This window comes from Pelecanus crispus, chromosome 1 (assembly GCF_030463565.1).
Source record: "Pelecanus crispus isolate bPelCri1 chromosome 1, bPelCri1.pri, whole genome shotgun sequence".
NCBI lineage: Eukaryota > Metazoa > Chordata > Aves > Pelecaniformes > Pelecanidae > Pelecanus > Pelecanus crispus.
In genome coordinates, this window is record NC_134643.1 from 26,458,816 (window position 1) to 26,486,773 (window position 27,958).

Below are 27,958 nucleotides of genomic sequence, written 5' to 3' on the forward strand. Positions count from 1 at the left end.
CTCCGCTGTCCCCCTTGAGGAAGTTGTAGGCTGCAATGAGGTCACCCCTCAACCTTCTCTTCTCCAAGTTGAACAAACTAAGTGACCTCAGCTGCTCCTCATAAGTCTTGTCCTCAAGACTTTTCACCATCTTGGTCACCATTCTCTGGATGCACTCTAATACTTTGATGTCCTTCTTATATTGAAGCACCCAAAACTGCACACGGTACTCGAGGTGGGGCTGCAACAGTGCTGTGTAGATTGGGACAATCACCTCCCTTGAGCTCTCACAGCTATGCTGTGCTTGATGCACCCCAGGACACAGTTGGCCCTTTTTGCTACCAGGGCACACTGTTGACTCATATTCAACTTGCCATCAACCCAAACCACCAGACCTCTGTCCATGGTGCTGCTCTCCAACCTCTTGTCCCCCAGTCCGTATGCATAACCACGATTATCCTGTCCCAGGCGCAGAATGTGGCACTTCCTCATGTTAAATTTCATGTAGTTGGTGACTGCCCAACTCTCCAGTCTATCCAGATGACTTTTGTTGTTTCTAACAAAACAGACAGTGCTGAGCTCTAGAAAACCATGCTCCCTGATGTCTTTAAGGTTTCATAATTACACTGAAATGGAATGTAGTCTAATCAGTAATCAATAAAACATGGAGGCAGACTTACCGAAACGACTAACACTACCTACTCCATTAATGATTGGATTATAATCCGGATTATCTTCCACTCCAATCTGTTAAAAAGAAATTGCATTTTTTTAACACTACAGAGCTCATGAAAAGAAATTGAAAGTTGCAGTTTACCACCAGAATTATAGATGACTTAAAACAGAGCAAACGTATTTTGCCCATTTGTTTTTCTGTAAGAATAAATTAGAAAGATACATGCAAATTTTTAACTCAGTGATCACACACTGGAACCAGTTAAATTCAGTTTGAACATCTGCTGTGTTTCAAAGCTTGTTTAATGACACAAAGATATACTTTGTTTACCTCAAACAGAATTGACAAAGCTCTTAACTTTCCATTTCCTTTAATTGCCTCTTCGAAAGTTGTAAACTGATCTCCATCATAACAGTAGATTTGCATCTGCAAATAAAAACATATTCAAATGTTATATACACAAAAAATTAACAAAAATTAATCAATGCAGTTATTTATATTCCCATTTTGAGAAAAAATGTCCAGGCAATAAATTTAATTACAAATACATGGATTTTTTATCTCTCTCACATGCATCATCTGAAGATATAGAATGGAATTCATCAGCTGTTAGCTATCTAAAAATGACCTCTCCTGGAAAACCACTAAGTATGCAGGAGTTATTCCTTCAAGGACCACAACGCTCTCTACGGATAATACAGTAAGCCGAGATAACTTGCTGATACTGGACATCTAACCTAGAGTACTCAGGTGAGATGAATCTTGAAATCAGTGGTAAAACATGAATAATAAGGCAAGATGTCCCTCCTGCATCTGCCTTGCAGTAAGTGTAGAGAAGTGTTGGTAATAAAAGATTACCAGGTATTTTGTGCCCACATTTGACTGCTGTCATGGGCATTGGGTTTGTTGCACTCCTTCCTCTCTTTCTCTGTATGGCGTTGGGAAATCTCCTCCAGTGCTGGGTCACCAACATGAATGGGGGAGTGCCCCGCTCCTACTAGATTTTCATGTGATGATGATGGAAGTGAATATTCTCTTCGATGCCTTGGCAGGACAGGTGGAGTGTGAGTGGGAATTTTTAAATGGCTAATGAGGTAAAGGAAACGACACTGCCCAGGAAAAGCTCCTGGCTCACAGGTCTCCATGGAGTATAGGACAACCTTGACTCTATTGCTTTGCTCTGACATAGAAGTCCAAAGTGCTTGGAGTGAGGAGCAGCATGGTTGTCTGCCACAACCGCATCTTTTTAACTGGAAAATTACTACAATGCTATGTTGAGGGTTGAAAGTTTGGTCTGCAGAGTGCCCTCGTGGATCTCAGTGAGAGCTGCTCCTCTCCTCCACCCCATCCCCATGCTGCTGCAAGCTATTCTGCCAAACCAGCCAGGGGTACGCTGGCTTAGCTGCCTGTGAATGCGGCCGCACCCAGGACCTGCTCTCGCGTGGTGGCTCCTGGCATGCCGCTGCCAGCTCTTTCCGGCCCAGCGACACGGGCCGTGCTTTGTCTCGGTAAGGCACAGCAGCTCCCATGGGCTCTCAGCAAAGCCCCAGCTTTGAAAAGTCCATTTACACTTTAAACAACCAACTGCTGTGGAATATGGCGGGCCAAACTCATAGGAACTTAACTGTTAGTGGGAGCTTGAACTTTGTCAGATTATCAGAACTGACTTCTAATGCCATCTTCGAAGCCATGTGCAAAGCTGCACAGTTTAGACGTTCTCAACATTCCACGGAATAACGCTTTACGCTGCCCTTCTAAAATGCATCATTTAAATATTATTAATTTGGATTTAAGTGAATGATTATATTTGCAAATAGACTTTAATCAAGTGATAAACAAAGGTATTTAGTAAACAGTACTACTTTTTGCAGATCATCAAAATTGTCAAAATCTATTCTGTACTTTACCTCAAGAGGAAATTTTTGTCCTTCTAAACTATGTTCTGATCCGTCTGACGACACATTGCATTTTCCCCAGTGAAAAGTGATCCTGCTTGCTTTGAATACGGTGTCTAGCCCACCTCCACTTACATAATAATCATTTGTCAGGTTGATTTCCACTGAACAAAGAGAGAGAGAGAGGGAAAAAAAAGGAGTGTCAATATAAAAGCCAGCCAAGGCATCTATGACTCTCATATTTCAGTATTAGGTGCTAAAAGGTAAATACAGTACGCTTATTTCCCTGTATTTCATAAGCAATTTGACAAGAAATTGGTTATTTAAACTAAGTAAGAAGTGTGGTAATTCACTATCAGCATGGAGGAATATGTTTCATTTCATGCTGCATTTCATAGAATAGTCATCTAATGAAGTGCACTATTATATTGGTCTCCTGTTGTCTGAAACTAGCCACAGAACTACGTTAAAAAGTTCAGAAAACTGGCTTAGCCACCACTCTGACTGTCTAAGAGAAGAAATTCCTGGAATACATAGCTTCCTGAAAACACCAGTGTTTTTAACAAAAATTCCAGTGTGCCCCCCCCCCCCCCTTATTATGATAGTTCTAGATACAAATCATGAGGCAATACAAGAAAAGCAAATTTTAGCCAGTTCTTAGGAGGACTGTCCTGTCTATGAGACCCCTTAGCTGTGGAGCAGTCCCCCGTGGGAGGAGATGACAGGTCTTCAGCTGGACATAGCTGTACACAAACTGTAGATGGGACTGAGCATTTGCCTTCTGGAGGCAATGAGCAGGGTGGAATAGACTGAGGCTGCACATTTGGCTTTCCCACCTCCAGTGATTGTGAATTGTTCGACCTCTTACTAAAACAGCACTAATGGAGTTCAGTTTCATTACATTTCTTTCCTCAAAACCTTGAAGACAATTTTAAGTGCAGAGCTTAGCAGTTCCTTTTATAATATCTGAATTGCTGTAGATAAGGAAGAGCTCAGTTCACTTTTATGGACTTTAAAGAATGTTTCCTCAGGGATCTCTTGAAAAGACAAATGCGCTATTTATCTCAGGTAGTACGGCAAGAGGGGAGTAAGCGATTTGTGAGGTAGTATGTAGGTAGTACATGATGGGGCCAAGAACAGAAATTAGGAACAATGACACTGAAATAAAATAAAATAAAATAAAATAAAATAAAATAAAATAAAATAAAATAAAATGAAATAAAATGAAATAAAATGAAATAAAATAAAATAAAAAGGCTGGTCTAGGGGTCCCACTGGAACTGGTAGAAGGTCAGAGACAGTTGTTAAGAGATTCCTTTCTCCATACCTATGCCTGAAACAACAAACAGTACTTTCAACAAGCAGCTTTTAGTTACTGCTATCCTGGATTTATAAGTGGTTGCAAAAAGATTTGTCTGACAATGTAAATGCCACCAGAAGCTTCTTTATAGCTGGGAGAAATAGGCACTTGCAGGCATAAATCACTTCTTTCTAAAATACATTTCTAAGACAGGTAAGGCAAATCAAACCATAAAAGCACCTATTTCTCTTCTTTGACTGTAAGAAGAAGTCTAAGTGAGTAATTCAAATGCAAGTGTCTACATTATAGGTGTCTGTGTAGGTGAGATGAATCCCATCCTGAGTTTTCTGAAACCACAACTCATCCATGAAGTGCTTCCAGATGAGTAGGTAATTTATTCATACTTTTAAAAAATCATTTTTGTACACTTGTTACAGATTCTAGATATGTAGTAATAATTATCATTATTTCATAGCAAATGCTAAATTGCTCTTTAGCTTCAATGAAGTGCTCATGATGGGATGATAGTAACGATGTGACTGCTTTGGCTCTATCTGTCTGTGCACATAATTTTCATTTGTGTGATTTCTCTGTTATGCTTGGCTATTGTCATCACCTGTTGTTTTTTTTTATTTAATGGATAAATTCAGAATGCACCAGCTAAGGAAAAGTGACATGAAAATGTTTCATTAAAAGTCCTTGGTTGATTGTTTGTCCTTTTCTGACCTCGTTTAACTCCGAACATGAAATTTTACCTGTTTTGCCAGTGTTGCGAATGAAAGTATCTTCCAAAGTTTCCTTTTCCCATCCATGAAAATTAAGTTTCTTCAGATTCACATTTACTTGTGTAAGATCTTCATCTATATTAATAGGAGATTGTTTGGCACCATTGCAGGCTGAATATTTCTTTCCCCAGTTCTTTTGGTTCAAAGTTCCTAGAAATCAAAACATTTAGGGTAAATACATTTAAAGCCTAAACTGGCATCCATGTATTTTTTAATGTGGGAAAGTTAAAACACAGTTTGCAATCTGTGATCAGAGTACCTGCCCTTCTTTTAGGCCTCATCTGTAGCAATACTTAGCACACCTACCACTGCATCCTACCTTCAACAGTTAAGTCACTTTTTAACCATTTGAGACAGCATACATACATGCTTATGAATCTCTAGGGAAAGCAGAATGCAACAAAAAAACCCTCACAGACAATATACAGACATAATAAATAAAATGGGGAAAAAAAAGCTTTCAGGTGAAAGAAATTGGCATTCAAAAAAACTTGGGAATTACTGCAAAACCCTCCCTCCCAAATAACTTTTAATCATACAAATGTCATTAGCATCCCTACTGCCCAATGAAGTCAGCCATCCAGTAAGATTTTTAAATAAATAAAAGCAGTGAGATCTTTTAAAAAATCCTTACACAGAGGGGAAAAAGGTAAAGTGATTCTAGCCTGAAAAAGGGAAAAGGTTAGTGATGCTCTGGCCGGAAAGCCTGGCTGTATGGCCCGGCTTCACCCGTGGAGGGCCATGCACGCACGCTCCAGCCATCCCCCTTTGCAGCTGCTGGGCGAGAGCGGCCAGGAGGTTCTGTGCTGCAGCAGAGCACCTTCTCCAGGGCACAGGGGCTGCAGGGCATTTCACTGTGGCCAGCTCAGACATGGACAACATGGACACAGACAGCATGTCCTTCACCCAAAGACTTGATTATTCTCCGTAAGAAATGCTCAGGTATTCTACAGATCAGTGTGAGGGGTTAGCAGCTGCTCTGAGAACCTTTTGTTTATATAAGATAGTAATATAAATAATACAATATTTTGTGTATGTTTATGTGTTTGCATACATATAAATATTTTTTCCTAACAGGGAATTCTGGTAACACTTCAAAGGGCTAATTAAAACCAAGAGTTGACTGCACAGACCTAAGAATTGCCTCAGTTAGCTTCCCACTTACTAGTAGTTAAGAGCTAATATTAGTGCATCCAATGCACACTTTTGAATTCTATTAGACATCTTGAAATGAGCCAGTGCTCATTTACAGGCTGCTGTGCTACATCCAAGTCTGCCAGCGGAAGATTTGCTATATTGTACCCCAGGAAAGGACAGCCCTCATACTGCACTCGGAAAACTCGGAGACAAGAGAAGAGATGCAGCCAGTCCTGTAACCATGACAATAGGCAGTCATACAAGATGCTCATCTGGATAGCCAGCTACCTAGAAACAAACCTGAGCTAAATTATTCAACAAGTATCAAGTCAAGCAAGTTACCAATATCACCTTGCTGCATCAGAATTACTGAAGGTCAGATGGTATATAAACCCATTTACTTCTTGCAAACAGCAACAGAAGAAACTGTTAGGCACAACAGCCAAGCAAACCAAAATGATTTTAAGTCAGAGGGTTATGAATCTGAACATCCTGCAGGTGGGGATTAGAGCCCTGTACCGAGCAAGCAGCGGTCCCCTTGGGAATGGCACACCGGGTAAGCCTCCAGCTCCTCCTCAAGTCACACTCGTCCCGGACATTAGCTGTCACATACAGTTTATCACCTGGGCAAATAATGCAATATCGTGATTTCTAATGTGCTTTTCATAAGAAAAGAGTGGCTAATATTTCACCTTCTCTCTCAAAAGCTTCCCTTAAGAAATTCTGAGCTCAAATCAACCAAAACTTGGAGATGAAATCTGCTCAGATCTTCTATAGTGAATCTTCTAACAAATATTGAAGGCTTTTAAAAACAAGAAAGCCAATTTTATTTAAATACAAATTCGAATCATTAACTTTTAAACAGAAAATCCTCCAAACAGGGTCAGACAGGACAGAAATAATTCTTGGCTTGCTCCATGCGTCCTTGCAGAGAGGCCCTTATTTCCAGGTCTGCCTTCAGCCAGCTCCGTGATTTTCCAAGCTGCAGCAAACTCTTTAGAGCCCTCCCTGGCTCTTTGAAAGTCTGTGTCAGTTTGGGCCGGGCTGGCTGCCCATGGCCATCCCTTGGAATTAGGCTGTGCTCCCAACTCCGTGCTCTGTTTCTTTTGCTCCTTCCTTTTGCCACAGCCCAAGACTTCCCCAGGCTCCCGCTGCTGCCCCAAGGCAGTAGGAAGCTCCTTTCTCTTTCTACTGACATACCCACTCACATTTCTCACCTGCAGTCTCTCCTTCAGAACATCTTCATGAATCGTTTCCCAACATGTATTTCCCTTAACCTGCTCTTTCCACCACTGACATTAGAACTTACTGAAAATACTACTCTTTTCTCTCTCCCACCAGTGTACTTTTGGGTACTTTTTCCATGCTTCTTTTGATGAATGCCATCATCCCATTTTTGCATCTTCCCTTTAAACTCCCCACTACCCACTACCGCGTTCAATAAAAACAAATACATTAACATTAGAGAAACTATAATCTTCCAAGTTTCATATTTTGTGGTTTTGTTATGAAGAATGTAAATTCTCTGACTTAATAGTCATTATCTGTGCCTCAGTGTGTAATATAACAAATTCCTAGCATGAAGCTAATGATAACAATAGTAATTTCAGAAGACAGTGTCGTGCCAACACTGTAATCCATCACAACGTCCTGAGCCACGGCATGTGGAGTTATGTAGGATGCTGGCTGTAGGCAGCATGGCAATGCTGCGGCCCGACCAAAGAAATTTGTTCTTTCACTCTGGATGTGAAGCTTTTCATAAGTATTGCCAGAAAGAAGTGAGGAAAATTAGAAGGCTTGGTGAGATGAAGAACATTACTTCCTGTCCCCCAGAGAGACCTCAAACCTATGAGATGAGCTTGCTAAAAAGATTTGATAATGTTCTGCCTTTTTCTGTGTAGAAACAAAGGCAATTCAGCCAAGCAATTATAATAAAAAGATTCACCTTTCATAAAGAACTTTGTTGTTTACACCTTACTGAAATCTCACAGCATCTACAAATCTTTATGCCCCAAAGAAAGTTTTAGAACAGTGATTTTCACGTAATTATGTACTGCCATACACTCACCAACAGTCATGGTAAGAAGCTGATGTACATTATCTATGAAAAAGATGCAAATACTGTTTCAGCTATTCTCTATTTAACAAAAGGAAAAATGTCTATCCTATCTGTATGAATGCTAGCTTGAAATCAACCAAGGATAAATGAAAAAAAGTATTTCCTGGTTGCAGAGGACAAGAGACAAGGCTTCCAGCTACAACAAATTAACTGAACGCTCCAGATCAGTGCTTATGCTGGCAATTCTGAATATTTTACAACTTTTAATCAGTTTTCTTCTTTGTCGTCCAGCAGCTGGTGTAGCTGAAAAACCTACATAAGCGAAGGACACCACTACTGCTTGCAATTGCAGCAGTACGAGTGATCTCAGCACTGAGGAACACAGGCAATGTGGAAGCTCTCCTTCTAAGGTAAAAATGATACTAAGCTCAGTAACAAGGAACAAGATCTGTGTACATTTTGCATGTCAAGAGGAAAATCACACTTCCGTAACTACTGAGAAGTTGTAGTATTGATCAAAAGTTATGGAATGAAATGTACAGGAAATCAATGGCAAGCTCCAGTCTGGGGCAGGAACACAGGGAATTCCAGAAGGAACTGGAGTTCAGTCATGATGATCCTAATTATATTTAAGCAGCAAAATACATGTTTATGCATAAATTCTGCAAATGTTGGAGCAGATAATAGTTGTGTTTATATTAGCAAGTAGTGCAGACCAATACAAGTGGATTTATAGAGTGAAACAGTTGGGATTGAGGACCAGATGTCCATACCATATGTCTTTCAGAAGGTTTTTACCTCAGCCTAGCTCTGTCTGGTCCCATGGGCTTGAATGCCCATCGGCTGCTGAAGTGCAGTGGGTATGTTCCTCCAGCACATCCCCTGTTTATTATCAGTTGAGATGAATCCATGTCACACACTGTGAGACAACTCTACCTTGTGAACCAAAACTTGGCAAGTAGGGAGCAGCCGGGAGGTTTGCTTCAGAAGTCCATCCCCAATCTGAACTAAAGCATTAATGTAAATGCAGCCAGTGTAGGCAGCAGGTGGTGAAACTGCTGCAGTTTACATGACTTGCAGAAAGCTGAAGTAAAAGCGAAAGAACCAAATGTTTTTAAACAAGAGCAGATTGTTTTACTGTAGGTGTTATGATGGAAATCATAAATCAAAGCAGTGCCAGCCATTTTGAAAAATATTGTTGAAACTGAGCTTCGAAAATGAATTCCTCCAAACTGTGCTTTGGAAATTTGGGGAGAAAAATATGTGTGCGATATATCTTGAAGAGTGCACAGAGGAAGCAATGTTTGGCAAAGCTGTCAGCTCTGAAGAAGTAACTCACAATTCGCAATGAATGGAAACGACCCTGAACACAACAGATTACAAGATAATGGAAGACTGCCTATACCATAACCTTTACTACTCTTGCCCAGGGCAGAATGCCCGAATGAAAATTTTCCTACCCTTTCTAAGAAATGTTCATACCTAACTCTGGTCCTCATCTTTAGCCCCAGTGATCCCATCCCTGCAACAAGCATCGAGTTCTCATTATGTCCTCCATTTCTATCCACTGCTGTCTTTAGAAGATCTGGCCCACAAGGTGTTACTGCACTTCTGCCTTTTGTAAAAATACTTGAAAGAAAAGCATGTCAAACAAGTCTCTGTGTGTTGGCATCCTATGCAAGTGGAAAGAGAGAGCAGGGCTGAAGCCAAGCTGTGAAACTGAGGGGGCTGTGGTCCTCCCAGCAAGTTGCCAGGAGAGGGGCTTCTCAGTGTGCTCACACACTACGGTGTGTGTGGCTGCTGGGCTGTAAACCTTCATTACGAATACTGCTGTTTACTACCATGTATCAGTACTGGCTGAATGTAATAATTTATGAAAAATGGAACATACCTTTTTTAAATCAATGGACAATATACATAAAGAACTTAAAATGCAAACCTCAAATCCAATGAATGGGATTCTGAACACGTGGAAGAAATACTCCTCATTTCTTCTTTGTACTGAATATGGATGTAGTTTCTGAAGAAATGCGATCTTAAAAATAACGCTTTGGGCTTTATGGGATTAATAACGATGTCAGAAAATTGCATTATTGAGGAGATATGTTTTACTTAGAAAATTTTACTTGCCAGCACTTCACTTTAGTAGCTGTTGTTCTGACATCACAGAGTTTGCATTCTTAGCTCTTATTAGGATCATGTTGCTCATTAATGCGCATACTCCTAGCATGTGCCCCCTCTGGAACTATAAGAAGCTCTAGCTTTAATGACAGTTACAGAAAAAGAAATGCTTTAAATATTGGTGAAGAAGCCATACTTCCTTCACAAGTGTAAGCTTTGAAACACAGGGAGGTTAACATCATCACTGTTAGATATCTACTGTTAGTTAGAAATAGGGAGACAATGTAAGACCATGTAGGTGTTAGACTCTAAGCAGTTACAGAGTATAAACACTGCTTCTCAAAATGGCAATAATGGGTAGTACAGAAATAATCGCTCAGGTTTTCCATTGCTCCTACCTCAGTTATTATTTCATGATTTAAACTGATATGAACCCTAGGGTTTATGTTATAGATGAAAGACAGCAGAAAAGAGAGATGGATTCTTTACCTCTGCTTAATTTCTTCCTCTCCATTTTTCATCAGCTTTTGCTTTCACAATGATATTGTTACTTTTATAAATATAGACTGGACACATACAGGAGATGAAGGATATCCCCTCTGTGTGGACTGTTAATAATGGATTTGACTTATCAAAAATGTTATTGACTTACTACTTTGAAGCGTTAAGTGATTTCAAGGGCGCTTTTTAGAGCAAACACATTTTATCTAAGAGGAGAAATCAGAAATAAGGCCATGAAAAGATGTGGGTACTTATACTGGGAAAAAGTTTAAATTTAGATGTCCATTCAATACTGCTCTGAACACCAAACTATAGAGCTATTCTTTTTTTCTTCTTTATTTCTGCTTCACTATTTAGATAGTGCATCCTCACTGGATGAACAGAGGAGATGGAGATCAACAAACCTCAGGATGCTTCATATCATTAGTAGCCATGGCATTTAGCTTATTACCAAAAGTTGCACAATGCAATCTCTAATCCTCCAAGGCAGAAGAATGATTTCAATTCACATTCTGGATGAGTGTATTACTGGCCAAAGAGAGAAGTACTGCCAATACTGATCTTGTGAATGTTACCATAGCTCATATTACAAAGGCCATGACACAACACACTGCATTCTAGGGAAACATTTTGGTCATCAAAAAACCAGAAGGTTTAAGTTTTACATCTTACTGAGTAGAAGACAGTATTTCTGCTTCATCTTGACCTTCATTGTAAGGATTTTTGGGTTTAGTGTTTTTCCCCTCCAAAAGTCCCAATTATCCCCACAGCTTGTTCATGATCAGTCTCATAAAGTTTATAAAAATTCTTCAGATTGAAAAAGCCCAGACTTAAATGGATGAAATTACTTGTCAAGACAAGAGTCACAACTACATAGAAGGAGTTTTGTCTTCCAGGTTTGGGCTTAGCCAATTATTATGCCCATCTCAGTGATTTAATTGCTTGTGGGTTTTCCAAGGCTGAATTGCTTACCAATGTGTAAGTCAAGTATTCAAAAATCGAATTATACTGGTTATGTTAAAGAGAGTCAGCCCACAGAGTAACTGGATGGCCACTCCAAAAAAGTTTAATAGCATTTAAACACCCAAAGTTCAACACTTACAAAGTAACTTGTTTTTAAATGAGGAGTCAAATACCTTTATCCCATGGATTTTTTTGGCATATATACAGTGACAGAGAAATGAATGCAATACATTTTCTTACTGTAGGGTGTAACATTTCAAATAAAGCAAAAAAATTCTAATTGCTTTGGAACTAGATGCTGTTTTGGCAAGCCCAAACATATAATCTATTATTTTGTTTAGTCCCTTGTCATTTTTGTATTCATATACCTACATTGTATTCTGTGTATTGTGTGTATGTGCACACAAAAAAAGACAATATGTACTGTACAAACACAGACAAATATGGACTTTTCCTGAGTATAATACCCTAAAAGATGGCACAGCACTAAACTGTCTTCAGCTAACTCTGGTATGTTCATGTTTTCTGTTCCTCATCTAAAATGTGTTGGACCACTTACCCCTTATTAAAATCTAACTTGGAAGACGAGTCAGGAAAATTCTGATGCAACATTCTGCTATCTTCAGATTATTGGATCTTTCTTCCATCTTTTGTTTATTTATTTGAACATAAACTTCATGCTTCCTTCACATCTATGGTCACTGAGACATTGCTCAATAAAATAACCAAAAAGAAACTGAGTGAGAAAAATGTTTTGTCTTTTTCACTTTATCCCCACAGAAAAAAAAAATCAGATACAATAAACTACATTTGTTGGGATACAATGGAAAACTGTAATCAGTATTATTAATATAGTGGCTGGCTGGTGATTTTTCTTCCTGAGAGTCAATCTGATAATGATTCATAGTCAGAGTAAGTGAATTACTGAGCAAAACACGTAGGAGGATAAATGCCAATGGACAGCTTGCTTTCAGTAGAGCAACTGCTTGCTGTTCCTCTTTTCCTTCTTTCATTCCTTGATAAATCTGGCCATTGCGGGCCAGTTAGAAAATGTATAATCAAACACTTCTATGCCAGAGAAATACAGATTATCACCGATGCTCCATGTGCAGTGCCCTCAATGGGATAGCTGTTTAGACTAGGAGAAGGATTATGGGAGAAACTCAGTCAACCTTTTAAGAAACCTCTTTTCTATTATTCTCATCCCATTGCTCCTGAATTTGCATATAAGTGCTGCTAGACAATCATGTAGCAATATATAATGAAAATATGCCAAGTAATTCTTTATAATTAATGTAGTGTTAAGATCTAAGCTGTATTTTTCAAGTAAGTATTAAGGAAGGAAATTTGGTCCAATGCCAAATGGGAAAATGTCCAGTAAAAAAGAAACACATTCTTCCTCCTGTTTTTATTTTATTTTTGACAATATGTGAAGCCCTAATTGGAAACCCTGAATACTTCTAAACCTTGCTCTGAGGAATGCAGTTTGTAGCTGTGATTTACTTTCCCTTTAGTAATACTTAAGATCATGAAACTGAATGCAACACTGTTGAGTGACAAAGATCATTCCAAGATCACAAATAACCAGAGCTGAAAACAGAACTGCAATACATGGATCTGGGATCTGACTCACTTTTAGGCCAAGAAATAGGCAAGGCCTTTTGGCCAGTGCTGAGGAACATGGCCTATGACTTTATTTCATATACCCTACAGTTGCACTTTTTTTCATGCTGGATGTCATAGAATTAGCTGTCAATTTTGTGTCATGGCAATGTCAAAGGCCTGTTTGGTCTTCCACAAGAAGAGGACTCCCCACCTGTTTTTGAGCTGTTTGGCATACTGCTAGCAAGGAAGGATGAATAAAACGGGATGATCGCAGGCTTTGTCCTCTAAAGCCACCCCGATTTGCAAAATAAAAGCAACAGCTTTCCAACATGGTACAGCCCCATCACAGTTCAGCTGTACTTCCTGGAAGTAAAGCTTACTCCCAAACTTACAGCTACTGCACAGAGAACAAGTGGATGTCTATCTTTCTGTTGGTGAACATGGACATAAATGAAGCTTATGGAGGTATCTCCCTCTGCCCCATATCATGCAAGTACCATTCTATTAGAAATGTAATGGCTGCATATGACAAAAATTGAGTAGACTCAAAGCTTGCACCAATTTTAAACAGACCAAAAAACACACTTTAAAGGACCATCAGCTGGAGCAAAAAAAGAGGAAGCAATAACCTACTTCAAGTGCAGCATTTAACATCTTTCTGATAAGTGACAGTTGATGTAGTCCCAGGAGATGAGCACAACGAAACCCATCTTCAACAGCAAGAAACCTCATTTTTACCTGAGTACAGATCAATCACTGTCTAAGTCTAATGAATTGCACTATGACAGTCTTCGCTTTTCACTCCTCATTACTACAAGGTAGACTCCGCTGTATTTCAGAAATTATCTTGGGTGGCAGAACCAGGCACTCAGTACAGAAACAAAATACAACAATGAATTTTAAAAGAGGGCATGTAATTTCCTCCTTCTCAGCTTCTCAACAAATCAACAGATCTAACAATATTGGCTTTCACGGAGAAAATCAATATGGTTTCCTTTTCTCTCCTGTTGTGGTATGACCTCCCTCCTACCCCCCATTCCACTTTCCCCCTTCTCTCTTTCTTTCTTCTTTCATTTCCTCCTTTTTTTCCTTATTTCCTCCCTCCCTCCTGGACCATTAAATGTTAATGAGCAGTCTGTTTAGTTCCATGAAAAGTCCTGTGGTGGTATATACCACAGGAGCACTTTTTCCTGTTATCACGCACGTGCATTATTATGTTGCTATCACCTAGGAAAATAACTTCTGTCAGTACTAGCCTAGCTACAAGAGTAACACGTCTCATAAAGGCCACAGTCATAAGTTCTGATCCAAAGCCCGCTGAAGTATATAAATAAATCACAAGTAGGTTCTCTGGGCTTTGGATCAGATCGGCTGTGCATACATAAAAATTCACTACTGAACAACACTCGTGGAACCTTGGATGCAAAAATCCCACAAATAGCCATGAAAACAATTGTCATTTACCCTTGAATAGCAAAAAGGCATTTATTTCAACTGTGAAGAATAACATAAAGATCCTGAAAAGCAAGGGCTAGACAGAAATAAACCAAAGCAAGACAAATACAAGGATAAAAGACTACCGGATTACACCACTGCCCAGTCAGTCCCAGCAGCTGCCAGCAGATAAATTACACTAATGTCCAAAAGGACACAGAAGTAATTCTGTTTTTTTGCTCCCCAGGTTCTCATTTTTACAGAGCTTCAATTTTTATAAAATGAAGCTTCTACATATCTCTAGAAGAACATAATACCATAGGAAACTGGGATTTCTTTTTAGCATCTTTTAGCAGGATTTTGTATCACACGTCTATGGGAATTTCAATGCGTATTATGTTTGCATAATGGTAAGGATAAGAGGAGGTGATGGGCAGGAATTTGTTACGTAGTATTATATTAAGCCATATGGATTTCTTACACAGAGCTATAGCTGTATGTGTGCTTATCTACACAATTTCTTATCATATTTTATTTTTTACTTTAGAAAGCCAATTCTAATTCATAAAATGGCTCTTCAGCAAGGACTTTGACTGCAACAGCAAAAACTTTCTCTTTCCCCCTCCCCCCCAAAATAAAATAAAATCCTTTGAAAAATGTTAAAAACCAACCCCCTCCAAACATTCCACAAACCTTCCTGCACTAACGGTATTACTTTATTTGGACTAAGTATAATTTCAGTGTTACCATTATGTTTCCATTTTGTCCACAGACTTTATAACAGATACTTTCAGAACTGCCACAGCAATATCAGCGGATGTATATGACTCTTCCTCTGATAATATTCCATGTTAAATTTAAATAATACTGTTATGTGATCAGTCTTTTTTTGAGACTATCATATCCTCAAAACCACTCTTTACCAACTCTTCCACTGAGTAAGGTTTTACCCAGCCTTGATGTGATAACAGCATTATGTAAATTACACAGTAGGTATTTCTTCCAAGTATTTCTCCCACAAACATGTTGTGCGAATCTCTTTTTTCCCTCTGCAGATCTATAAAAAGGCCTAACCCCTTTTTGAAATCTTTCACTATTAAGAACTTTCAAAGTCACTTTCAATGCTGAGTAGTTATTCTTAAGAGTGCCTAGCTAAAACTGTTGAGCAGTAGGTGTAACTCACCTCAGATGGGGAACTCACTGTCCATTAATAGCATTTACCTTCATGGCTTTTACATTCTATCCTACAGTGGAAACTGTTTGAAATGACGATGGAAGCAGCATTAACTGCTACAGAGGCATGCACACAATTCATGCATCTCCAGGCAATTGTGGTCTCACATCTATCTCAGTCAGCCAGCAAGTTCTTGTCCCTCTGTGAGTCTTATGGTGATAAAATTTGCCTAAAATGTCTTGCTGCTGTTAGGAGCACTGCTTTTTACTTCGTATTTTCTGAAACTAAGAATTAATTCACTGCACTGCTTGTATTAAGAAACTAATGGAAACTGTTGGCTAACCTACTCCCTCTGAGCCAAAAGTTCATAGTGGGGATTCCAGTTTTCATATCAATATTGCTTTAAATTCACTAAACTTTTTAATGGCTTAGTATTCCTTTTTTTCACCTTTTTCTCTATGGCTAACACACAGAACAATCAACTTCCATGAAGATTTGTGTCATCATTTTTCTTTTTCTCTGTGAAGAAAAAAATATTCTCCTTCATTTCTACACATAGGAAAGTAGAAGAGGATCAGAAGAGCATGTTACTTTCTTTCTTCACATCATCACCATGGATCAAATATGCAGGGTATTTTTTACCACCTGCAAATATAGTCTTTATTTCTTTTTACTAAGCAAACCATTCAAGGAGGAAGAGATCTAGCATACTTTATCACAGTTAGATAAATTAAAGGCATGTTTCTTGGTTCCTTTATCTATTTTAAGCAGGAAGTTACTATAGCAGGAGCAAGAGCACACATGGTATTCCTGACACATTAACATCATCTAACCATCAAACCTCTCCCCAGTGCAGAGGAGCAATTATCTTCTGCCACGGGGATATGCTATCATTCAGATAAAGGAGATTAGCCAGTTGTAAGAAGGGACTGGATGCACACAAGTGATTTCAGTACCAAGTAATCCCAAGTGTTCAAGTATCCCAACACTTCTAGATTTGCGGGGGGAGTCTATACAAGCAGATTAAGTTTTAGTGAAATTTTATCTACTGCTGCTTCTCCTTTCCTTTTCCCTCTTGCTGGAAAGTATCAATTTTATGCTCAGGAAAAAATTTATGCCACCCCAAACATGTTATCTTGAACGTAAATGTTATTTTGTTATGTTACCTTGAAAAACACACTTACAATTACTGAATTACTCCAGAGTAAAACTTTTCTGATAAGAATCTTCTCTGTGCAGTCTGCAAGGAATTAGACAGCCATAACGAAAACCAGGTCTGTATGCTGTTAGGACAAAATTCCCCAGTATATGCCTATTGTGCAGATAATTGAAATGTAGTTAATCAAGCTCAAGAGACCAAGCCACATTAGAGTTCATAGGTTCCCAAATTTTCACCAAAAGCTCCCTAAATACTGCCTAAATACTAAATCACTGCCTGTGCCCTCAGGCACTGTCAGTTTGACTAAGCTGAGCAACCAAAATCAAAGCCCATTTTGGATTCATAGACTAGTCATCCCTTGCCACGATGTCCCAAGGCACAGACCTAACTGGCATGCGTCTAGTGACCCTCAGACAGTGCAGCCAGTAGCACCAGGATGAAAGCAAAGCCCTGCAGCTGTGCCTCCTGCCATTCAAGAACATTCAAGTGGGTGCTGGTTTTAATGCAGTATCCCAGCAGCTACAGCCAGTCAGTGTATTCAGGAGAACATGAGTCAAATACGCTCCTCAGCCAAAAAAAATTATTCATGATCCATGTTTTCCATTTCCCATGACAAGGCCTGAGAATATTGAAAAGGGAGGGAGAACAAGTCCTCTTCACTCACCCCTCCAGTGCTGTGATATGGTGAGGCTAAAAATTCAAGAATCATTGGGTCGTAAGAAGTTAAGGAGCGGGAAGGTTGATTTTGCAGCCCAGCAGCTGGAGCATTCAGCAGGGAAAGGGTAGGAATGACACAAATGGGCTGAAACAGGCACCCTTCTGCTAATCAGTGGATTCTGAGGCAAGTAAGTCCCCCTTGTGTTGTTTAGGCACCTAATGTAGGTGCCTAACCTTGAATTGTGAACTTAAGAGAAGATATATGTTCCCTACCACCCCTCAGTCATCAGTGCCTTTACAACAGGACGTTACACCTTTGTGCACTTGAGAAGTCTACACAGCAAATTACTGCAAAATAACTACCACAGTTCAAATTTGCACCTTAGATTATTCTGTATGTACCTTCCACTGGCACACATAAACCCTAAATCATAGTCTAATTCTATAGTATTTCGCTGGTGTTTTGCTTCTCATTTGAATTAGCCTCAGTCCCACAACCAAATCCATGTAGGCAGCCAGCTATTCTGGTTGCAGAATGTACCGATGGCCACAAAACACCTTGTATATCATCAGTCTGTTCATATAAATAGATCATATTTCTGTGACAAATCAAACCCCACTATTATTAAAGCAATTAGAGCAAGTAATTGTTACAAATAATTAAATATAATAAATTTCTAGTCGTTTTGTATTTGCTATGCCAGCACAATGGCTAGTGTTTGCGATATGGCATTTAGCATCAAATAGCACTGCCTACATTAAGAGATTTCTGATACAGTTCCATGACTATTGACCAAAGTCTTTATCAAATGATGATGTCTAATTCCTGTATTCTCAAACAAGAAAGTCAGATTGCATATAAAAAATGATAATCGGGAAAATCAGGGATGAAAACTCACCTAGGTTATGCAAAGTATAAACCAACCACTTCCTGGTTTAAAACATTTCTTTTTTTTTCTGGAAGAACTTCCCTTGTGCTTACCATGTGCACTCTACACCACAGTCTATGTGTTACAGTCTCCCAGTGCTTTCATTTTTTGAGGACCTGTGTGTGACTTCTCCCTAACCAGGGTAGCTGTGGGTGACTAATGTAGGCACTGATTGCAATTGCGGTAGAAAGTGTGGCAAAACATTACGATGGTTAAAGAGGAGATACAAGGCTGGAGTTTCTAGCTAAGGCATATCGCACAGACAAGGCATACTAAAGCCCAAGTACTGAATCTCTATCTCTTGGTATAGTTTTGAAGATATGAAAAGATTAGTCTCACTCGTGAACTACTTGCATGACATTTGCACAGAGATTTCATTCTGAAGGGGCTGATCAAAAAACCCTGTAGGTGAATTATATGATTCTTCTGCATTAATTCTAAGATAGGGAATAACAGATTAGAAAAAGGTGGGAGCTCGGGGGTGGGAAAGCAAGGCAAAAGCACTATGTAAATGAAAGTTTCTGAGAAAATGCAGAGACAGCTTCTTGCATATGTAATTGTGGACTCTTTTTTTAATAATTTCTCTCTGCTGTAGGCAGCAACAACCTTTCCCTTCATGAGAATCAGCTTTATCTTGGAATAATACCCAGAATCTCTTGTTTCCAGTACAGCCTACCTCTCTGTAGGGAAACATCAAATCTATAAGACTCAGTGAGTGGAGTTTCCATGGAATTGTTTCTGCAAAGAAAAGATGTTTTTGACTTCACAGAAAATACTGCCAGTCTGTGATGGTGAGTCACAGGAGATCTGTTGAAAATGAGTTTTTTTCTACATTGTCTCTTTACTTTTGCTAATATCCTGTCACACCGCAGTTCTGATAAATAATTCCTTGACTGGTGGTTGTCTTCGAAACTCTTTTTCTGTGCAGACTCGGCATACGAATGTATTGAGACTCACCCTTGTCATCTCTTAGCTTGCCATGTTCTTGTATTTCCTTCCTTCTCCAGTTTTAGTAATGATCTGTCTTTTGTGTGAGACTCTTATTCAGAATCACAGAACCACAGATTGGTTGAGGGTGGAAGGGACCTCTGGAGGTCATTGTCCAACCCTCCTGCTCAAACAAGGTCATCTACAGCCAGTTGCCCAGGACCATGTTTAGACAGCTTTTGAGTATCTCCAAGGATGGAGACTCCACAACTTCCCTGGGCAACCTGTGCCAGTGCTCAGTCACCCTCACAGGTAAAAAGTGTTTCCTGATGTTCAGAGGGAACCTCCTGTGTTTCAGTTTGTGCCCACTGTCTTCACTGGACTCTCTCCAACATGTCCATGTGTCTCTTGTACTGAGAAACCCAGAACAGTACTCCAAGTCTGGCCTCACCAGTGCTGAGTATAGGGGACCACCTGCCTCCACCTGCTGGCAACACTCCTCCTAATGCAGTCCAGGTTACCATTAACTATTTTTTTGCTGCAAGGGCACATTGTTGGCTCATGTTCAACTTGGTGTCTACCAGGACTGCCAGGTCCTTTTCTGCAAAGCTGCTTTCCAGCTGGCTGGTGCCTGGGGCTGTTCCTCCCCTGGTGCAGGACTTTGCACTTTCCCTTGTGGAACTTCATGAGGTTCCTGTCAGCCCATTTCTCCAGCCTGCTGAGGTCCCTCAGTGCTCCTCCCAGTTTTTTATCATCAGCAAACCTGCTGAGGGTACACTCTGGCCCACCATCTAGATCACTGATGAAGATATACAGTAATACTGTTTTCCCATTGTGCTGCACTTTGTAAAGAAAAAATAATTATGGACTTGTGAAGCCAAGTCAGAAAGAAAACATCTTCACCAGAGCTGCATAAGCTATACCAGAGCTTAGAGCTCCTGGGGCATTACAAGTGTTCTGCATGGCCATCCTGGGCGCCCCATCTCATTTATGGGATCCACAAAACCTGGGGATGAGTTGTGCATACTACTCCACAGGTTGGAAAATTATATTGCATGACCACACTGGCGACATCAGTAAGTGGAGCCTGAAGAGCACTGTCCTTGCCAGCCTCTCCCCTCTCAACCTGTAATATTATTGCCATCCCGCCAAAGCAAAATACTGATGGACACTGTGAGGGACTCATGATACTAGCATTCAGTCTCACATCAAGGAAGGATTTTGTTGATAATTGTGTCCTTGTCTCACTTCTTAGCTGAGCATAATTTAATTAAAACACATTTCCTGAGAACATTTGATCACTGTTCAAATAATCCTCAGCTTGCAGGCACAGAGTACTAAGGGAGCTTTGCTCCCTGCCATCGCACTTACTCCCTCCTCTTCCCGTGCCATTTGACTTGACTGCAGCTGTGTATCTGCATAAACTCACTCCTTCAGATTAGGTATGACAAGTCCCTGTTCCATAATAAGTAGAGCCTGTTAAAAGACTGTAAATCATGATCTTGCCTTTAATTTGGTACATAATTTAATTTGGTATTAGGACAAACTCTTAGCTGCATAAAATAAATATTGCCATTACACACACCACAATGGTTCCCTTGTTAATGCTGCTGCTGCTGATTGCTAAAAATTTGGCAGTTGCATTTCTCCAGATGTGCTAATTAACTGGCCATTTAGGATGGAGAATTTCCATCCTCTGCCTTATACAGTTTTATAGTTCTCAGCCTTGTACAAACTGGGCATCTGATGGAGCATAAATATATAAGATCTTACTTTATTTTAAATGTTTTGAAAACAAAATGTTTCTTTACAAATATTGCAGGAAACAAAGTGACATCAGCAGTATAGTGCCATCTCCTTTGTATCTGGCCAGGACTGAAATGGGGGTAGCTGACATTGAAAACAAATTTACCAATTTTCAGCTGCGTTGGTCTAATGAGTGCTTAAAGGATACCTTATGAGGGAGCTAAAGAAAGGAAGAACTTGCATTCAAGAAGGGCGATTAGTTGTTGTGGGTTCCTGTGGAGCATTAACTTGACAGCCATGCACAAGTCAACAGTGTTTTTGTTCTCTCCTCTCTACTGGGGGTATTGTTTCAAAGAGGGTAATCTGTTTGCAAGTCTGGCATCTACTTACATTATTTAAAAATCTTACAAGACCCCCATTAGAATAATGGGTCCTGACATATATTTCCTAATTTGCTGTATGATATAACTACTGTGGACAACTGTAATCATACTGCAACTGCTGCTTTAGAAAGAGGTTTTTAAAAAATTGCTCCATTGATCTGAGATGTAATCTGCATCTGTGATGGTATAAACAATATGTCCTGTGGGATGACAGCATTAATATTTTATTAATAACTCCTTGCACAGCCTCCTACATAAGCTGTGGAATGTAAAAACAACCTTCATTGAAGCAGAGGATGAAAAATAAGGAGCAGATATATAAATAACCTTTAAGAAACATTTAGCCATTTCAACATTTCATAAGCTGCATTTCTGCTTAAGATTTTGGCTTTTAAACTGCAGGTTTCTTGCCCTGCATAGAGTTTAAAGGATGCTTGCTGCCAACTTGAAACCTGGTCAGTCATTTTCAAGAAAATCAGATTACTTGGTTTGAGGGATCACATTTGTCAGCCCTTGAGGTTTGAAAATCACATTGCCTATTATTACAGGATGTTTTTCTCCTGAGCATCCATATGCTATAGTTTCACCCAAACAAAAAGAGGAAACTGAGAGGGAAAACGCACCGAAGTTTTTGGCTACCTCTCTATGGCAGTGCACAGGCTTAATGCAATACATCTAATGCAACTGCTGAAATAGGCTACGCAGCTGAAGGCAAAAGGACTTGCAGGGAGGGATCCAGTGTTCACAAATTAAGTGCCTCTCTCTCTTCACTGGCTATATGGAAGGCAGGCACCTTTCAAAGGGCAGTTCAATCTGTCCGGTTCAATTGGTTCTCTCTTAATGGTAATGGGGATGATGGCCACAGATAATATACCACTGCCTCTGCAGGAGTGGTTAGAGCACTGGGTGAGGAAACAGGGACTTGAATTCTTGGGTTTATTCTTCCCGAAGGAGTTATGCCAAGACATTAGGAAAAGGCCTAACCACTAAAAGAGAGAAGTGGCCATCCTTTCCAAAAAGGCTGGGCTACTGTGGCCTCTGGGCAGCAAGAGACCTCAGCTCTCAAGGCAACAAGAAGCCTGAGTTTCACCTTTTGGTTATAGCATTTGGTGGAAGGAAAGGAGGGCAAGGGAACAGCCTGAAGTCTGGTCTCTCCTTCTAGGTCTGGTTTTCACCTTTTATTCAGAGACAATGTAATTTGAGAGGTGGGGAAGCTGCATCTGGAACCTCAATTCCAGTGAGCCGCACTAATTTGCCGGGAAATTGCACCATACTGCATGAAGAAGGAAGGTTACATTGCACCTAACTACATGCAGGAGGTTAGATAGAGTAGTTACAGTTCATGTAGGAGCCTGCAACTTTGGAGACTGTAACCTGTAAACTTTGGAGTGTGTAAGATGGCGAGTGCAAATAGGTAAAAAGAAATTTGAATGTATTTCAAAAGGGCATTATAATGGAAAAGTATTGTTTGACAGTATATTTCATTTCACTTTAAGGATGCTTCCTTTGAAAACAAAAAACCCAACAAGTGATACTTCAGCCTGATGAACATGATATGATGCACTTACGCAGAGACATACAGCCCTGCTCCTCATACACACCAGCACTTCTGCGCTCTGCTTCCAGAAAAAAGCCACTGATTTCTGACATCTAGAATAGCCACTTCATGGGTTATAGAAAGATGTCAGAGGGAAGAAGAACGATGTTTGGGAAGTGAAAGAGACATTTTTTTTCCTGACTGCATCTCTGTCTTTAAATCAGCCAAGTGCATAACCCTGTAAATTGCTGTGTATTCAGTTCCCAGTAACCTCAAGGGACTGCTTAGCTAGAATCAGATCCTAAATGTGTGTATTATTATATCTTAGGTTAAAAGAGCATCTACTTATATGTGCTCCTATAATGTGCCAGCTTATTATAAAGCACGCACAAAAATTATGCAATTATGCGATTGCTCTGGGCTACTCAGCAAACAAAAAGTGGTTTGTATTTTAAAGCACATACATGAAAGGGTGATGAGGATATGCAGGTGCAAGCCTGACATTTAAAAAAGTGATTACAACTGTTTTTTCTAGATGTGCTATTGTTGGTTTGGTTTGATTTGTAACTATTCCATCTCTAGGCATATATTCTGGCTCCATTATACAGTATCATTATGACACACAAAAGAAACCTAACATTATCCTCCCAGGAACACGGATTCATCACACACCACGGTGTGGTCACCTCTGGGAATATTATAAGGAGCTCATCAGCTAGGCAGAAAACAGTGTGACATGAAGGAAACTGATTCACCAAGGACAAATGCATGAGCACCAATGATGTACTGTGCTGCTTGAAGGAAGCTGTGGAGGTGTTCTGAGACAGCATGCTGGCAGAACCTGATTTCATATATTATCACATTAATATAAAACGTGAATGCTAGGACAAATACAGAGCATCCACTAGAAGCCATTAGTTGGGTGAACAGGCGGTGCTGCACAGCTGCATTGCTATGGCAGGACTGCTAAAGGCTTGACGAAGCAACCCGCTCCGCTAGTCCACACTGTGCCCACAGACAGAGAGTAGGCTAAAAGCAGTACAAATGCAGACTATCCAACCCGCGGGCTGCTCCAACAGGACAGTCAGCAGGTTCCAGCTGCTGGGAGTCCAGCTGGTCAGAGCTGCTCAGCAGCACGAGAAAGCAAGCATTGCCAGCCCTCAGTGCTCTACTATAAAGAGTTTTTCCCTCAGACACAAGCAATGAGCATGCATGACTGCAGGCTTGCAGTAGTCCAAGAGACAGAAAATTATATCAATTTAATCTCAAATTGTCTGCAATAAAAATCCAAAGAAAAGCAAAACACTTTTTAATGTCCATGCAAAGCAAGTGAGTTTGGGTTTCCAAATGGGATCCAAAAGCTTTGGAGGAGTGAGTGATTGACAAAACCCACAAAAAGTTATGAACTTCGAGTTACAAGAAATCTTCCATGTCAAATTTGAATTGTAGGTGCAAATCTGGCAAGCCCTAGAAACAAGTCTGAGTGGCTTAAGAAGTTACTGCCCTCACAGAAGTTTCTGCCCCGTTGGATCCTACTGTATTTCCATTCAAAATAATTACAGTAGTCTAAATCACCCAGATAACATTAAATTAATTCAACACATATTTGATGTCAGGGCGCGGTAAGAGCTTGCCCCAGAAACACTTGCCCTAGACAGAAAGTGAGTTGATAATAAAAGCTACCTCATCCTTCCAGGTTCCAGATCCAAAATGAGGACATATTAGGGCTTTCAGAGAAAAGACTGCCTTTTTTTTTGTTGGTTCAGAAGAGAGAAGTTATACATTTTTCTGGGTCTCCTTATAAAAAACACATTTTTGTCTGGAATTCTCCCTGCAGTCCTTCCTCCCACAGCCTCAAACAGTCAAAAATGGGGAAATGACCTAGCATAGAAAATAATTTTCTTTGACAAATGGTTGATGATTAACAAAGTAGTAAAGGACTGAAAATCTGGGTAACTTCAGGAACGGGTGGTAGTATCCTCTTTGTCTACACAACAACATAGACACTAGGGTGCTATTTGAAAGATGATTAAATAGGGTCTTAAGTTGCCCCAACGCATCACAGATGTGTAAGACTGAAAGGTCACCTGGGTCCTTTCCTTCATTACAGGATCAAGTATAATTAGACTATCCCCTACTAATGCTTGTCTTCCCCATTTTTTCGAAAGAGCTTCAATGAGAGGGATTCCACAGCCTTCCTAAGCAACCCGAGTTTAGCTATTCTCACAGTTAGTTTTTCCTAATATTGCACCTAGACCTTCTCTTCTGCAAATTAAACTGATTCATCCTTGTCACTTTAGTAGAATGGAGAGCAACCGATCACTTTATAACAACTTTTAAATATTTGAAGACTGTTATCGTAACTCCCTTTTCTATACTAACTTATTTCCTTCAGTTTTTTCCAAGGAGTTTGGGCTTTCTTAGGCTCCCATCATTCTTTTTGCTTCTTCTCTGGACCTTCTCTCAATTTGTCACTGTCTTTTCTACAAGTGTGCGGCCCAAGGATGAATACAGAAGTACAGCTGAGACCTTCCTAGTGACAAGTAGAGCAGAATAATTGCCTCCCATGCCTTATACATCATTCCTGTTAATTCACCTCAAAATGGGATTGCCTTTTTTGCAAGAGCATATTGTTAATTCAGATGCAATTACAGCTAACTGCTGTATAGTCATCTACCAGACAGTCCTCACTGTGCATCTATATGCTTGATTTTCTTTCCCGATTCAAGAATTTTGTGCTTACTGTTACCAGTGTATTGACAGATTCTATTTGACTGATTTCAGAACATTTCTCCAATTCATCAAGCTCATTTTGAATTCTGATTATGTCACCCAAAATTCTTGCACCTTCCAGCATGGTGTCCTCCATGAATTTGCAAATGCCCTCTCTTTCTTCTGTCATCCTAGATATTAGTGAAAATACTGAAGAATATCACATCCAGGAAGAAGCTTTGTTGGATATATCTTGATAGGCTCTATGAAATTACTTTGTATTTTCACATTAACATTAATTTTGTAAAAGTCTCCATCATTCTCAGTCGTGCAGAAAAAGCTATTCTTGCATGCATTTGAATCTGGTACTACCGTGGACTGAAATGATAGCTCTGGAAAGTGTAAACTGAGCCATTCATCTTAGTGAGATATTAAATATGAAGTTTCAGGACAATTAAATGTTAACATTAATTTTCACTGATGATCACCTTTGTAGAATCAAGCTAATATGCTTGTAATTTCTCTTATAATGTAAAATAATGAGGGGTCTTGCACAGGGACAGCTAATTGCCATTGGCTTTTATAGAGTGATTCCTCACCTAACTGCCAAATACTCGTAGTTTTGCCATGATAATTTTTCCAATCATTTAATAATTTTTACACACTGAAAGTAGAATAAATATTCACAATGCATTTGTGAGTATTTTTGCTCCCCAATCCATCCTTGCTAAAATCCATACCTTTACATTTTGTTTAGAAACATACTCCATTGTTAACATGATATAAATTGGTCACAACTATAAGGTAGGACTGATTCAAAATTCAGTTTTAAGTTAAGGGATATCTTTTCACTGATTTCAGTTGGCTTTAGTTCAGGCTATTAGAATAAAGTATGAAATTTGAATATAGGTAATTAGTTGTGGTTGTAAAATGTAGTACTTACGCAGCAAAAATTAACATGCTATTTACGTAGGAATTTATCAAAATGTAATTTATCTGTGAGTGATAGCATGATAAAGCTGCTAACTGGGTATTTAATATTCATACAAGCATTTATTTTAAGACTATAAATCATTGCAATTTAATGATGCTTGAACAGGAAATAAACTTTCAACATAAGCGATATTTCGCTTAGGATACAGAACACTTTATGAGCCAACTTCCTTATATTGACTCATGCTTATAAAGTCAATGGAGTTAAAGCAAGGCTGAATTCGCCTGCAGAATACGAATGAGAACACAGCCGGCTGTTTAGCTGGTATCCAAGTTCAGACAGCTTGGGAGACAGAAAGAAAGAAGGAAAGAAGGGAGGAAGGAAGGAAGGAAGGAAGGAAGGAAGGGAGGGAGGGAGGGAGGGACGCAAGAAGGAAGGAAGGAAGGAAGGAAGGAAAGAAGGAAGGAAGGAAGGAAGGAAGGAAAATAAATAAATAAATAAATAAATAAATGGAAGTCTTTGAAAAACTGGAAATGTGTAATTGTGCTGAATAGATCAGTAAATACTCAAAATTGTTACCACAGTATCTAACAAATCAGTACTTTCACTTGTTTAGTAAATACAAGAGAGGGAGAAAAACAGTAAGCAACAGTCAATGGGAGGTACTAGGCTGTGTGTGTGCAGGAAACTCTGGAGTTTCCCAGTTCTGCTAATTACACCTACTGATGACATGACGTGTGAAAACATGCCATCACAAGGAGGGCCAGTATAGCATATGGGAAAAACAGCTGACCTTGAAAACTGAAGTAGTAAAAATGGCATGAAATTCAACAATGCAATTTGTAAAATCATACACTTAGAGACTACCAGTGGGAGTTTTTGTTACTAATGAGAATATCACCATAGGAAAAACACGGGGGAGGAGGAGAATGAGACCATGTCTGCCAGTCTCAGAGGACTGTAAACAGACAGTATGATGGAAAGGCAAGTGTGTTCCGAAGCTCTAACCAAGCAACTCCTAGTAAATATAGGAAATTATTAATTTCTCTGCACAAAGTCCTGGGGACAGTTCATCTGGGATAAGTGCATGAGATGCTGGTCACCCATGTTGAAGACAAAAGAATTTTAGCTGAATTTTAGGTGAGCAGAAAAAGCTAGTGCAATGATCAAGAGGGGACAAGAGGCTAGACTATCCTGGTTTAATTTAAAAAACAAACAGGAGAGGGATATCAATGCAGGGAATTATTGGCAATAGAAAAGAACTCTAAAAACCAAACAAACCAACCAATTCTATCAGAAGAACTACATGACCTCAATGGTCCGCTAATACAGCTAGCTTGGAAAT

At 39.6% G+C, this 27,958-nt stretch overlaps 1 protein-coding gene across 1 annotated transcript in view; it reads right to left on the reverse strand.

The window, feature by feature from the left end:
- PTPRZ1 (protein tyrosine phosphatase receptor type Z1) overlaps nucleotides 1-27,958 on the reverse strand; it is a 103,036-nt gene that overhangs the window by 61,736 nt on the left and 13,342 nt on the right. Inside the window, exons 3-6 of the mRNA XM_075727811.1 lie at nucleotides 4,606-4,785; nucleotides 2,563-2,714; nucleotides 986-1,081; nucleotides 660-726 (exon numbers count right to left, since the gene is read on the reverse strand). Of these exons, the coding sequence (XP_075583926.1) occupies nucleotides 660-726; nucleotides 986-1,081; nucleotides 2,563-2,714; nucleotides 4,606-4,785 (495 nt within the window). The remainder of the gene's footprint in view (nucleotides 1-659; nucleotides 727-985; nucleotides 1,082-2,562; nucleotides 2,715-4,605; nucleotides 4,786-27,958) is intronic.